The sequence below is a fragment of the Ahaetulla prasina genome, chromosome 2 (genome assembly GCF_028640845.1).
Source record: "Ahaetulla prasina isolate Xishuangbanna chromosome 2, ASM2864084v1, whole genome shotgun sequence".
NCBI lineage: Eukaryota > Metazoa > Chordata > Lepidosauria > Squamata > Colubridae > Ahaetulla > Ahaetulla prasina.
In genome coordinates, this window is record NC_080540.1 from 115,350,705 (window position 1) to 115,365,930 (window position 15,226).

Genomic DNA, 15,226 nt, shown 5'->3' on the forward strand with positions numbered 1-15,226 from the left:
AGTGTTGGCTATTCCTGCCAGCTCCCCATCAAATTTGTTGAGCTCCCCATCTATCACCTCATCCAAAATGCTGATATAGATGTTGAAGAGTACTGGGCCTAAAACAGAGCCTTAGGACTCCACTGCATACTTCCCTCCATGTAGATGAAGTTCCATTGAGGACTACATGTTGAGTGTGGTTGGTCAGCCAGTTATCAATCCATCTGGTGGTGATGCTGTCTAACCCACATTTTCCTATCTTATCGAGTAGTAGGTTGTGGTCTACTTTATAAAATGCTTTACTGAAGTCCAAGTAAATTATATCAACAGCATTCCTCTGATCAATTAATTTTGTCACTTTGTCAAAGAATGCAATATGTTTCGTCTGGCATGATCTGTTTTTGACAAACCCATGTTTGCTTTTGGTTATGACTTTGTTTCCCTCTAGGTGTTCACTGATTTGTTGCTTGATTATCTTTTCCAGAATCTTCTCAGGTATTGAGGTCAGGCTGATAGATCTGTAGTTCCCTGGATCTATTTTATTTTCCTTTTTTGAAGATGGAAACCGCATCCGCTCTTTTCCAGTCTTTTGGTAGTTCCCCAGTGCTCCAGGATCTTTGAAAGATATAGTTCAGTGGTTCTAAGATCATATCTGCCAGTTTATTCAGTACCTTGGGGTATAATCCATCCGATCCTGGTGATTTGAACTCATCTAAGGTAAACAGGTGCTCACTTACCATTTTCTTGTGTATTTTAACTTGTATTCCTAATCTGTTTTTTACAATACTGTTTTTGATAGGTTGGACCATTTTTTCCTTTTGTGTAGAGACAGATGACAAAAAAAATGAGTTAAGCAGTTCTACTTTCTCCCTGCTGCTTGTCACCTTCTTGCCACTTTCACCCATTAATGAACCAATCATTTTCCTGGTGGGTTTTTTTTTTTTTCATTTTACATGTTGAAAGAAGCTTTTTTTTTTTTTTTACTTTTGTCACAAGTCTTAGTTTGACAAGCCAGCAGCCAGCTTGTCCAGGACAAATAAAGGTAAGGGCTGAAGCACAGCCTGATGACTTACATATGCAAAACTGGATCACTGGCTGCACATGTCCCTGTGGTGTTCAGACAGTTGGCAGCAAATTCAGGATTTTCTGAAATTGCCACTATAAAGAACCAGCAGAAATTCTAAATGACCAAGAAACACTGTCTCCAAACTAAAACTCACATTTCAGAACTAATGCAAAACTAAGCAAGCTCACTCTATTAAATATAATTTTAAACTTGAAGTTTATTTTTCATTTCCAGTTAAAAGGCTTGGTTTTGTAAATTTTTAGAGTTCAATCATTTATTTGATCTATAGATTAAAATTTAATTATTATAAATAAATAGCATGGTTTCTCTGGCTATTTCTTGCTTCTGTTGGGGAGAAAAAAATGGAAGAGAAGAATGCAGACATAGACAATCGTAAGATAGCATGCATGGTTGATAGGTTTTTGTATAAACACAACTTAGCCCAGGTAGGGGGGAAAAATGGGTAGAAGCATTTCAAATAATTCAGAGGGACTTCCCGTTAATTAACTCACCATACAATATATGAAGATGGAAAAATCCAAGTTTCCAAGATTCCCCATCAAGCTGTGAAACTACTGTACTTAAAGCCTTGGTCTTGCCTACTGTATGATAAATAACTAATTCTTCCCTTCTCCCCATTTCTCTCTCTGAGAGCATATATCTATGCAAATTGACTTGAGAAGGGGTTGGCTGGGCTGCTTATGTCATGTGAACTGCAAAATGTGGCTTGTGCAGCCATTTATGTAAATGGCAACACTCCATTTGCTGCTAAGGCTTGGGTGAGACCCACTTTTCTCCTCGAGCCACTTTAGATTCAGAAAGTAATTTAATCACGTATCTGTCAGCAGAGTTCACCGAGTGTACTACAGTTTAGACTAAAAGCATCTCCATCGAAGTACCTTGCTGCTGATTGGGAGCACTATGCATAGACTAACCTTATAGCAACATTATAATAGGGTTTTAAAACCAGGACTACAAATAAGGTATTAGATGGGCAACCAAGGAAGGATTTCTGGGCAGCTGCTTGCTGAAATTCACATTACATATTCACCTGAAAGTTTCCAAGTCTTTTCTGAAGAATGTTTGCTGTGCAACAGTGAATAATTTTACAATGGCTATTAATGAGTTCCAGAAAGTTCTGCTACAGCTGAGGAGTTTGGCTCTTAGTTCAAAAGATTTGACAACTAGTTTTCTGCAAATAACATTTCTCGAGAAAGAAGGGACAGACATATTTCTCGCTACATATCTGTGAAGCCAAACATTCTCTTGAACATTCCAATTTCTCCTGTAAAACCCTGTCATTACACTCTAAATCCCAGCTTATTGTTATGGCGGACTGCATTAAATTTTATGGCATAACTACAAAGTAGGAAAAAACAATACTGTTATTGAGAAAGCTTATCTTTTTCTTGTTCCTTTGAGTCCATCCTGAATCATTACATAGGCTGTATAAGAAAGTTGGGGTCTTCTTTACATTATACCTTATATTATGTAATACTCTTCAGGAAGTAAGTGTGTGTGTGTATTATGTTCCTTTATATGCTGATAAACTTCTTGGGTTTAATTCCATTGCTAAAGGGCTATTACAGGCAGATAGAACATCCAGATCCTTTAGATCCTTTAGATCAGTGGTGGGTTGCCCCCGATTTGGACTGGTTCTTGCGAACTGGTAGTAAAACCGGGGGAGGCTCTGCCCACCGACCCCGACATTATCAGGAAGCTTCTGCGCATGTGATCCCACTGCAAACTGGTAGTAAAGGTAAGTAGAACCCACCCCTGCTTTAGCTTAATAAAGATATATATGTCATGGTTCCAAGTAATGAACCCAATCGAATTGGGACTCTGAGGCTTCAGGCAGGGTCAAAAGATTGAGACGTAGAAAGGTGAAGCTTGCTTTATGGTAGTTCAAAGAATAGAAACTTCTCACCCCCCTCAGGTATCCCAGGTCACATTAATCAATTAGCCCGATAGCCGCTTTCCCCTCAGTCTCAGCAGATGTTTATTGCCTTGGTTTTCACTCTGAGTCTGGTCGATGTTTTTTCTAGCAGGGTTAAGGCACCACATTCCAGTACCTTCTGACTCCCCACTTCCCCCAAGCGTGACAGCTGAGAAACTAAATGAAAGTAAGCTTTGGCCCAAGTTGTTTCGAAAGTTGAAACTATATATGTAGTTAAGATATATATAATTATATATGATTATTTAGAGATCTAGATTATGGTATTCAGAGATATAGATAGATAGATGTCATATTCATCATCATTTTAGCCATTGTCTATCCACTGCAGAGTTGTGTTTGACCTCGGGGGCCAGGGTAGGCACGGCCAGAGTGGGCATGGCCACCTCAATGTCACTCATGTCGGAGGCATCTGTGGTGGCCTGAGCGCTCTGCCAGCAAAAATGGGCTACTGAGCTGTTTTCTGCTGCCATGGCCTCCTGCAACCCTCTGCCAGTGAAAATGGAGTCAGGAGGGCCACATGCGATACTTCCGAATTCCATTTTTGCTGGCAGAAGTACTGCAGGCCAGTCATCTGTTTCCATGGTGGCCCCGCAGGCCAGATCTAAATACCCCACAGGCCTTGCATTTGGCACCCCTGATCTAAAGGATCTGGATGCTCTATCTGCCTCAAATCATCGTTTAGCTATGGAGTTAAATCAAGAAAATTCTCAGCAATTAAAGGAACATAATAAATTCCCAGAAAGATATACATAAAATAATGTCACAGTGGACAGAAAAATTCATCAATGAAAAATAAGGCATTGAATTACCGAGGAAATGCACATTTACAACAGACATGCCAGTTTAAATTGGAGAGCGGCTATAGTTTTGGGAAATAGGGCCATAGAAGAGAATATATTATATTGTAGTTCAGGACTGAACTATGGAGTCCTTGGTGCCCTCTGAGCTTGATTGTTTGCAGTTCTTTCATTACCTGACCAGGTAACATCCGGAGTGCTAGTGAATATGGGGTTTGTTCCATTTATATCCAGAAGCTTTCCCTATCAGTTTTAGTAGGCAAGTGGTGTTATTTTTTCTATTAATTGTTTGAGTACATTGCTTCTTAAACCTTTCATTTATTTTATTACTAACAAATCTTATATAATAATGTTTGTTCATCAGCAGCCAAAATTTAGGAGAATTCCTTTGCACTCAAATGTGCTTCGTTGTGGCTTTGTTCCAGAAGATAATATATAATGAAATTTCTCAGAATCAGTCCTAAGCTGGCGCTTTAATGCATCACAATTTATTGCCAAGCTTTTAAAGACCTGAGCAGTCAAGCCTGACCTCAGAATTACAAAATGTTTACTGGGGAGAGAAAAAAAAGAATTCTTTAGAATCAAAAGATATAAGTGGAAGACCACTTTTAAATATAACAAATGAGAGATGAAGCGATGCCAACTTATTTTATTGCTATTTTGATCACTGGCCTGAACAATCATAAGAAAACAGTATTTATTCCAATTTTATTTCCCTAAGATGGTTTAGGCTTCAAACGGCCCATTCTCATGTGAGATGTTTCCCTTCCATTTGCTGCTCCTAGGCCATGGAACGAGCCAAATATTATAAATGTTTCAAATGAATTGAATCATTAAACTGTGGATTGCCTTCAAGATGAATGCCTCAGTGCACTCCGAAACTGTCAATTGCAAGGCTGTAAAACTGCTGGAGATGTAGAAAGATTTTTGGACACGAGCAGTGATAGGTACATTCAGAATTCCACACTGTTCCTGAAGGCTAAACAATTCTTAACATACCGGAAGGCAGTAGAGCATTACTTACCATATCATGATCTGAAACAGGACCAAAGCTGGTAACAAAGATGTCAGTCTTCACTGCCGTTACACGCTCTGATGAAGCAGGAAATTGGGACAGTGAATGTCTATCATTAACTTTCTTTAAATTCAAACAACATATTCTCTTGTTCCCGCAGAAAACACATCTATTTTTATTAAAGATACTAAAAGGAGGTGATAACTCTGTATTAGGTGCTTTACATGTGCAATCTCTGGGCTGTCCATCTTGACTTATGAAAGACTGCCTCTGGAGAGCTGTTACTGTGCGACTGCATGTGTACATCATACATTCAGCCTTCCATCCTTTATAAGGTAGGTAAAATGAGGACCCAGATTGTTGGGGGCAATAAGTTGACTTTGTATATAAATATACAAATAGGATGAAGACTATTGCTAACTTAGTGTAAGCCGCCCTGAGTCTTCGGAGAAGGGCGGGATATAAATGCAAATAAAATAAATAAATAAATACAGAACCAGAGAGACCAAGAGTCTGATGCAGCTGTAGATGTCCATAGTTCATTCACATCTGTGGTGAAATTCAAATTTTTTTACTACCAGTTCTGTGGGCGTGGCTTGGTGGGTGTGGTGTGGCTTGGTGGGTGTGGCTTGGTGGGCATGGCAGGGGAAGGATACTGCAAAATCTCCATTTCCTCCCCACTCCAGGGGAAGGATACTGCAAAATCCCCATTCACCCCATTCCAGAGTAAGGTTACTGCGAAATCCCCATTCCCTCCCCACTCCTGGGGGAAGGATATTGCAAAATCTCCATTCCCACCGCACTCTGGGACCAGCCAGAGGTGGTATTTGCCGGTTCTCTGAACTGCTGAAAATTTCTGCTACTGGTTCTCCAGAACCTGTCAGAACCTGCTGGATTTCACCCCTGATCCACATCAATATTTAATTGGTTAAGCTTAAATCCATAAAATCATCTGCAAACTATATGTGAACTTTTGCATACTATACCCATTTCTTCTCATAAGGAATTCTATTTCAAAGGAATTTCTCAGAAGGAACCTTTGAAACTTTGTACAGGTACTCCTATGATCACAATTAAGCCCAAAATTTCCATTGCTAAGTGAGGCAGTTGTTCAGTGAATTGCCCTTCATTTTATGACCTTATTTTACCACAATTGTTAAACACCACGGTTGTTGAGTGAATCACATGAAACTGTCTTCCCCTGCTGATTTTGATTTTTCAGAAACGGGGTGGAAAGGTTACAAATGGTGATCATGTGATCCCGGAATAGCACTATCATCATAAATGTATGCCGGTTGCCAAGCACCCGAATTTTGATCAAGTAATGGGGATGCTGCAACAGTCATAAGTGTCAAAAACTATCATAAATCACTTTTTTCACTGCTCTTATAACTTCAGATGGTCCTTAGATAAATAGTTGTAAGTCAAGGACTACAGGTATAGGCCTCCAAATTTACAACTCAATTTGATGATTCAGAGGAATATCCTATAAATTAAAGGTCAATGGTAAACATACAATCCTTTCCCCATAACCCTCTTGGAAGAGAAAAAATAAGCGGACATACCATACAATCTGGTTAGGAAGGCCATAATAATGGACCAATAATTCAGTATGCTATTATATAAACTGAGAACTCAAGATAGTAAAGACTTCAATATCCATTTTATCCATCTGTCCTAATCATTAAAAGAAAGATGCCAATATCCGTGACTGTCATATATTGTTGCTGTTTTGCTTTATTGCTCACAGGACCAACAGCCATAAGAATGATGCTGAAAAGGCACTGTAATGGTAGAATCTCTTAATTAGCCATCCAATAAAACTGGTATGGTCTAATCAAATCTCCCTATGAGGATATTAGAGGAAGGAAGGGGTTTCTTAAAATTTAATTAGGTTGTGATGTAATTCTAAAGACTGTCACAATGAGAACTAGTCTGTTATTTCAAGTCTAAGGTGATTCCCAGAAGAAATATGTTCATCCTGGAAAAAAATGAATCTTTTCTTAGCCTAGCAATCTGTACCAGAATTTAGAGTCTGCATGATTTCAATGCAAGCTGGGTTAGACTACAAACTGAGCCAGCAATGGGTACTTTCCTTTTCAGGGGGAAATGTTTCAGATAGGGTAAATTGAAGCAGAGAAACAGAAGGGCAAAAGTTTCTAATGCTTCATTTGATTCCCACTGTCTGTCTCAAATTATTCTCCATTTACAATGCTTTTTACTAAAATAATAATAATAAAAAAAACCTAACTAAAGAAAAAAAAACCTCTGGGCTTTCTGAATTTAGCTAAAAAGATACAGGGATAATCATAGTCTTCAAATGGAACATGGAACAGTTTCTCATTATTTCTGGTGTGTTGTTATTCAATTTATAAAAGAAATTTTTTTAGGTCCAGTGAAAAACACTATGACTATGGTCTATTCTGAAAATAATGAAAGCCTAGGAAAAGAAAAGTATTTGATAATTTGCTGCTGCTGCTATTATTATTATTATTATTATTATTATTATTATTATTATTATTATTATTATTATTATTATTATTATTATTATTACTATTTTGATGATGTTGGAAAGTTATTTCAAAATAGAGTTGGATCTTATCCCAAGTTAAGGGGAGATAGGAATGTAACAGGGAATCAATCTGCCAGGATCTTTGAATGAAAATTGCTGTAAGCTAACTGTAATGGTTGAAAAGGGTGTTACAAAAATTAACTGTTGCTACTGATTGATCCTCGCTGTCTTTTCCCATTCTTAATGAAGCTGAAATCTGACTATACCCACTACTCATGTATTTGCATTCGGACTCCCTATCTAACCACCCCCCCCCACCATGATGCTGAAAATATTTTTTTTAATGTTTTTGTTATTTTTCTGTTGTGCTGGATTCAACACTAGAGCCTTTCTGCAGCTTGAGAAGTGCTCTGGAATGGAGAACTGGAAGCAGCAGCCACTGGTTCAATGCCATATTTCAAATATTATTATTTTTTGTAACCTTCCAATAATGTAGGTTAAAATGAAACGGGTATTATAGAGTTGGAACTGGCCATCTCATAGCCAGATCATCCATAAATTTCTTCAGATAGAAGTTCCATTGGCTATAATAATACTCACTTCCTGGAAACTACCAGGGGCAGGTTCCAAATCCTATTGCTACTGGTTAGCTCATGCGTGGCACTTCTGTGCCTGCGCAGAAGCATCCGGGCAGGTGGGAGGAGTCTTCCGCCGCCTCCGCTACCACTTCGCCTGAACTGGTGTGAACCGGTAGCAACCCACCACTGGAAACTACATATGTACCGTCAACTTAAGCTTCTCTTTTGATGAGGGTGAAATGTTTTTTCTGCAATTCCAGAAAACCTCATTTTCTAAAGGATTTCCTTCTTTTAAACAACTCCAAATCTATCACTTTCCTTAAAAGCTTGTTTTCTTAATCCAACTGTTCTTCTTTTTTGGTTTCTGATTTCTTTTTTTATTCTTTTTTAAAAATATATTTCATTAGTTATATAAGGCAGTTCATTTTCAAACAAATGTTTAAAAAAATAAAAATGAACAAAACAATACTCAGAAAAGGGGAGAAAACCGATACAATAACACTAACACAACATTCCCAAAGACCAAAAATCCTGTAATTAAAACATATCCCAAGTGCACCCAATTTACAAATCTTCAAAAGATGAAACAGCTTTCAAGATTTCACCCAGCTTGTCCAATAATTTTTTCCCAAAGGAAAAGATAATTTTGACATTTTCTGACTGACAGAAAATATAAGTTTCTCAAAAATTGCTAGGTCACACATCTCAAAAATCAAATCCTTTATATGTGGAATGATACTATTTTTCCATCTCCTAACAATTATTCTTTTTGCTACTCCTAAAACATGAATAACCTTTGTTCAAAATATATTAATTTCTATGAAGAAGGTATATAATTTAATGCAATACATCTTACTTTAAAAAACAAAGCTTTCCCAATAGTTTTCTTTACCTGTTATATAACATTATGCAAAAAGGATATGTAGAAGAACATTAGAATTTTCTAATTTCTGATTTATACTCTTGGACTAAAACATCATAACAGTGAGATTAGGGTCAGGGAGGTTTTGTTTATGGTTTTTTGCTAAGGCACACATTGCCCACTGGTTTTATCTGAATTGGTTCCTTCTCTTTCTTCTCTTGCACATCCAGGATGAGTGAAACCAACTCTTTTCCTCTGGTTATTCTTTCTTCCCACTTCCTTTCCTTTCTGAATGCAGAGCTTATATTCCCTGGGATAAATCAACTGGGATAGCTTTTAACTTCTGGAAAATGTATTTGTCGCATTTCAATCTAACAACCATTGTAGCTCCGATGATTTCAGCCACAATGTACAACACACTTGTGCTTAATATTTTTAACACTGCAACAAATTATTTTTAAAAAAGCAGAATTTCTTGCTTAGGTGTATAAGAGCGTGCACACAAGCCTCAACGTCCGCAGGTTAACTGCACTTAGATGATTGAAGCATGGATGGGGTTTCCATAAACGAATGCTGTCCCCCACATCAGTAGAACTGCTTGCTACTTCATAATTCTGAGATCTTTTAGACCAGCCTGCACAAAACAATAAAACTTCGCAATTTTTGCATCCAATTGCTGCTTCACATACCCAAGGCAGCTCAAAAAGGAAGAGTATACATAAAACAACCCATTGACAGCTGCCTGTTATCCTCCAGAAACCAAATTATGGGGTTCTCTGTGCTCCTACTCAATGGACTCATGAACTGGGATAACTGAGTATAACCCATAAAATCATCTACTACAACAGACCTGGGCAAATTAAGGCCCGCGGGCCACATCCGGCCCTTTGTACGTCCCTGTCCGGCCCGCGTGAGGCCAATCAAGTTATTGTTTGTGGAGATTAACAAATTAAAAAATAAATTGCACTGGTTCAATAATTGTTTTTCTTATTTAACCAATAGACCACAGTTTCACATAACCTAATATACATATTTACAGAGTGCTTTATTCTTCTGATTATCAGTACCAGCTATTCAAAATATTTAATTTAAGTATTTTACAATGAAAGAAAGTTGGTGGCCCTCTGACACAATTCAGGCTTCTCATGCGGCCCCTGATAAAAATTAATTGCCCACCCCTGTACTACAATGTCCTTCCTGTCGAAGACTATTTCAGCTTCAATCGCAACAATACACGAGCACACAACAGATTTAAACTTAATGTGAACTGCTCCAATCTTGATTGTAGAAAATATGACTTCATAACAGAGTTGTTAATGCCTGGAATGCACTACCTGACTCTGTGGTCTCTTCCCAAAATCTCCAAAGCTTTAACCAAAGACTATCTACTATTGACCTCACCCCATTCCTAAGAGGTATGTAAGGGGCATGCATAAGAGCACCAGCATGCCTACCGTTTCTGTCCTAATGTTCCCTTTGATTATATCCAATTCGTATGGTTATTTCATGCTTATACTTATATATACTGTTGTGTTTGACAAATAAATAAATATAAATAAATAAATACCTGCTTTGTGTCCAAATTATTAGGCCATTTTGAAAAACCAAGCAACAAACAACTTTTTGAAAGAGAAGATTAAAAAGTTATGGCATATTGGTAAGATTCAGGTTCAAGTCCCCACTCAACCCCAGAGAACACTTGGGTCAAATTTGAGGTTATTTCTTTCAGCCTAAACTCATTCAGATGTGTGAAGAAGAATAGCAGGATATTCATTTTCTGTAATTGGTCAAAGTTGGAATTGTTGCCAATAGGTAAAAATCCCTTTGTTAATTCATAAAGTAATTATAAATTCCTTATCTGCAATGAAAATATTAACTATCTTGGAGTTTTTATTTCACAGATAATTAATTTAAATGTGAACAAAATATATTAGGAAACCTAATATATTTTGCTTCTTGATAGATAGTAGTCTTTAAATTTTACCCTTTAGGCAAGGTTAACCCTCTTAAAATGAATGTGTTTCCTAGAATGTTACACATTTGCAATGGAATTCCTATACCCACAACTGCAGATTTTAATACAAATTTTAAAACAATGTGTGGTATTTTGTGGAGATTTTAATGATACTTTTGAAAAAAAAATGCAGCTATAGCAGAGTTGGAGGTCTTCTAGTCCAACACCCTGCTTAAGCAGGAGACCCTACACCGTTTTACGCAAGTGGCTATCCAGTCTCTTCTTAAAAACCTCCAGTGATGAAGCATCACAACTTCTGAAGGCAAAGCTGTTCCACTGGTTAATTGTTCTCACTGTTAGGAAATTTCTCCTTAGTTCTAGGTTGCTTCTCTCCTTGATCAGTTTCCATTCATTGTTTCAACACTCTATTAAAAAGGATGGCTAAGATTTTGTTTTTCAGATCTTGAATTACATCATTTTGCATATTTATTGGTTAACTCTAAATTATGAAAAACTTCACTTACTGGAGATTTTATGTCCCGGGACCTTGTCTATAATACTTGTAGTCAGATGGATTGTATTGGAATCAAAATATAATGGACTTCAAATGGTTCCTCTCACTGGCATAGATTATTTACAAGAAATGGCATTTTGATTCCTTTTTTCCATGCTAAGCTGATGCTATATAATTACCAAAATCTCAGATTTAATTTTAAAAAAACCTATGGGAAATGTAGATTTAAGTCAGGAACTGAACACAGTGGAATGAAGAATTAAGGATTTCTATATTGGGATGAGCTTTAACATCATCTCAAAACCTTCAACACATCCTACTCAACAAAGAATAATATTTCAAAATTATTAGTTTCCCTTCCATTAAGTAACAGCGTGAGTAAAAGATCATGTTGTTAGGGAAGTAACAAGATCAATTCTTTCAAACATGTTTGAACTGTATCCTGCAGATGCTCCATCTTAGGAAGAAAGTTATTCGATGTATTAATTTAAATTTAAGTTATTTTCAGATGAATGTATCATTTTGCATTATATTATACTGTATATCATTCTCTTTTTTACCCATTTTATTTTCGTATGTCCATCTACCTTTTAAACTGGTATGGTCTCTCCATGTACAGCCCTGACCTTCTTTGTAAGATTGTAAGCAATGGTTCAAGAATATGCCCTTTCTTTAATCAACCCTCAACCTTCTTTAATATAGATAAATGGATATGCTGATCTTTTCAACACAGTCTTGTTCCATATTTGCTGACGTGAAGCTATAACCACTTTAATTGATTTTTCTCCTGCAACTTTATACACTTCAGTGGGCAGTTTATTTAATACGTGCTTTTATATCATTTCAATCAAAACATGAATCTAACACATTGACCTGCAAGAAGCAGTATTCAATAAATTTAATATTAATATATCAGTATCATAATTTAAAGAGCACCACCACAACAACAGAAACAGCCAAATATATTCTAAGCACATATATCTGTTCCATCTCAATCCCTCTGTGACTGCTTAAATAGTCAAATTTTCACTATTTTTTCAAACATTAACGATCAGAGTACATTATTGCATTGCAGTGATTTCATTTCATTATTTCTGGAGGGGAGGGAACTGATTCTACAAGAGGAGGGCTCTGGCAGAGAACGCTTGTCTTGTAAGATCCCTCAGCAACACCTTGTGTGGCATGGAAACTCTTAGTAATGTTTCTATGCCAACACATCACATTTCTTTCTTGCAGTAAGTAGTCCCGCAGATATCCAGTCCTAAACTCTGTAGGACTTCATAAGCTGTTACTAGCCATTTAATTATTCTGGGCACAAGGTGGGTTTATCGAAGCAGTTTTTTAAAATATGTCTATTAAATGAAAATATTGGATTTTCCTTCTGTGATATGGCATCATCACCTTCCAAATCAGCTACTGTAATTTACGGTATATGGACTGCCCCTGGAAATCACCCAGAAACATCTGCTAGTGTAGAATGCAGCTGCCCTAATACAGGATATTAGGAATTACCTGCATTCTACACTAGCAGAAGTTTCTGGGTGATTTCCAGGGGCAGTTCATATACCGTAAATTACAGTAGCTGATTTAGAAGGTGATGAGGCCATATTTTGTCAGCCTCTGGTGGCTACCTACTTTATAACTTGTCAACTGATAGTTATAAGTCATGTTCTATAGGATGTGGTCCCTGTGTACATCCCATCTGTGCCATTCTAGCATCTCATTATTTTTTATACTTTCCTTTATTACATTTCTTCTATGATTACACTTGGACATTCCTACCTTAGCAGAGTTTTTGGGTGATTTTTCTGAACTTCTTAAAAAAATTAGTCATGGGTTGTTGTTGTTATTGTTTTCTTGTTAGATTGCTCTGTTTAGTGACATTCTTGCTCGTGTTATCTTTTCTTGTTTTTTCTTGATGTGAAAAGTCTGCACTGATTTGTTATATGTCTTTCTTGTTGCCCAAGGCTTCCATTCTCCATGTATCTCTGATTATCATGATAAGCTGTTCTGAAAGCCACTTGGATCTTTTCCTCTTTGACATTTTGGAAATACTTTTTTTTTCTACATCAGTTTTCTACTATAAGCTTCCTTAGTTCCAAAGGTTCCCCCATAAATAGATTAAGCATACTAAATCTGTTGCTTGGCTTGGTTATATATTTTGACAGTACATCTTCTGCATCACATTGCAATCGGATGGACAAATATGGGAGGCCAAGAAACCTTGATAGAATAGAATAGAATTTTTATTGGCCAAGTGTGATTGGACACACAAGGAATTTGTCTTGGTGCATATGCTCTCAGTGTACATAAAAGAAAAGATACGTTCATCAAGGTACAACATTTACAACACAATTGATGGTCACCTTTAAGCTAATGCTAAACCTTTAAGCTAATGTGTAAGTTCAAGTCCATAAAATATGGCCTACTATATTTTGATTCCCATCATCATTATATATTTATGATGTCAACTTAGGAGTTAAAGTAAACAAAAATAGTTTCTCACCATAGCAAAATCAGTTCCAAATTTTATAAATGTATTAGTTTTTGGAGGGAATACATCCGATCTCAAGAGTTGACTAAATGAAGATTATGTTGGGGCATCTTTCTCTATAGTAATGCCAACACAATACAACCATCCATTTGAAATCTGGACTTGCAACAGCTTTTAATAGGTTGACAACATGAATCTGTTTATCTGCCTATTGTAGCTCATTTTCATAACTATTATAACTTATATTAAAACATATAACTTTGTAATGTAGAGCACTCATAAATGTCAAATAATTTCTTCCTACAGCTTCCATCTCATCTGTAGAATATATCTCTAGCCTTGCCAAACAAAACTATCTAAAGGTTAAATACAGCTTGTGGTAAAATTAATTTCACCCTAAATAACTACAGCTGCTGCTTCTGAATTGCAATTATTTCAATTCGGGGGGAAAGTCCTAAAAATGGAACTCCCCCTAGCTATGTACATACACATTCTATAGGAGAAAAACTTAATAATGGGGGACACATCACCTTCAAAGCACATAAGAAGCCGTACTGTACAGCTATTTCTATCATCCATTCACTGGGACATCTGGGCTGCTTTTATGTGGAATAGTGGTTAAGGCTGGATTAGCAACTGGGGATTTAGATTCTAGTTCTCGTTAATAGACTGTGAGTAACTTCGGGCCAATCATGTTAATCCAGCTTTAGACAAAGAACTTGAATTTGAAAAACATCTATTTGCCATATTCTGCATCAGCCATAGCTTCCAAATGATCTTCAAGTGTAGCCCAATAGTAGCACATTGCAATCAGGTGACAAAAGCATCAATGCCATAAGGAGAGGCTCCTGATCAAGAACAGTCACAACCAGCACAATAGCTGAAGCTGTGCAAATGCTTTCTTGACCACAGCTGCCAGCTGTTCCTCAAGCAGGAGCTGAGAAGCCATAAAGACCCTTGGATTGGGCATCAGTAACATGCTACTTTCACGTAACAGGATTTACACTGCTTTGTAAACCTGAGTACACAGGTTAATTGCAGCAATACAATAAAATGAGAGAAGAATGCAAAAGGATAGCAACAGAAAATGAGAAAGAAGAAAAGAAAAAAGACTACCAAGAACAAAACATCCAACCCCCAAACTTAGGTCACAATTTTCTAGAACCTTTCCCAGGGCTTTCTTTAAAATCTTGGTTTTCACAGGTATAACCATAAAGTGTAATAAAAATGGAAAAAGTGGCACTGATTAAAAAAAAGGACAGGAGTAAAACTGTGGGGAAAAGAGGGGAATGCAGCTCCTTGAATTGCAGCCAAATAAACTATTAATATATCATGGATCTCTTGCATTTGAATAAAATAAATAAAATGTACAATTTCTTTCAGGGCTGGCTAAATAAATGTGGTACAAAAATTGATTTCTGTCATCAGTAATTGTACAGTATTTAAAGTAGCATGTCTAATTGATAGAACAATTTAGCCCAAGCTATGCTCTCTTCAA

At 36.9% G+C, this 15,226-nt stretch overlaps 1 protein-coding gene across 1 annotated transcript in view; it reads right to left on the reverse strand.

Annotated features, from left to right (window-relative positions):
* The window catches only part of LOC131192401 (gamma-aminobutyric acid receptor subunit alpha-1), a 49,561-nt gene that overhangs the window by 19,669 nt on the left and 14,666 nt on the right, over nt 1–15,226 (reverse strand). Inside the window, exon 4 of the mRNA XM_058171514.1 lies at nt 4,824–4,891. Within this exon, the coding sequence (XP_058027497.1) occupies nt 4,824–4,891 (68 nt within the window). The remainder of the gene's footprint in view (nt 1–4,823; nt 4,892–15,226) is intronic.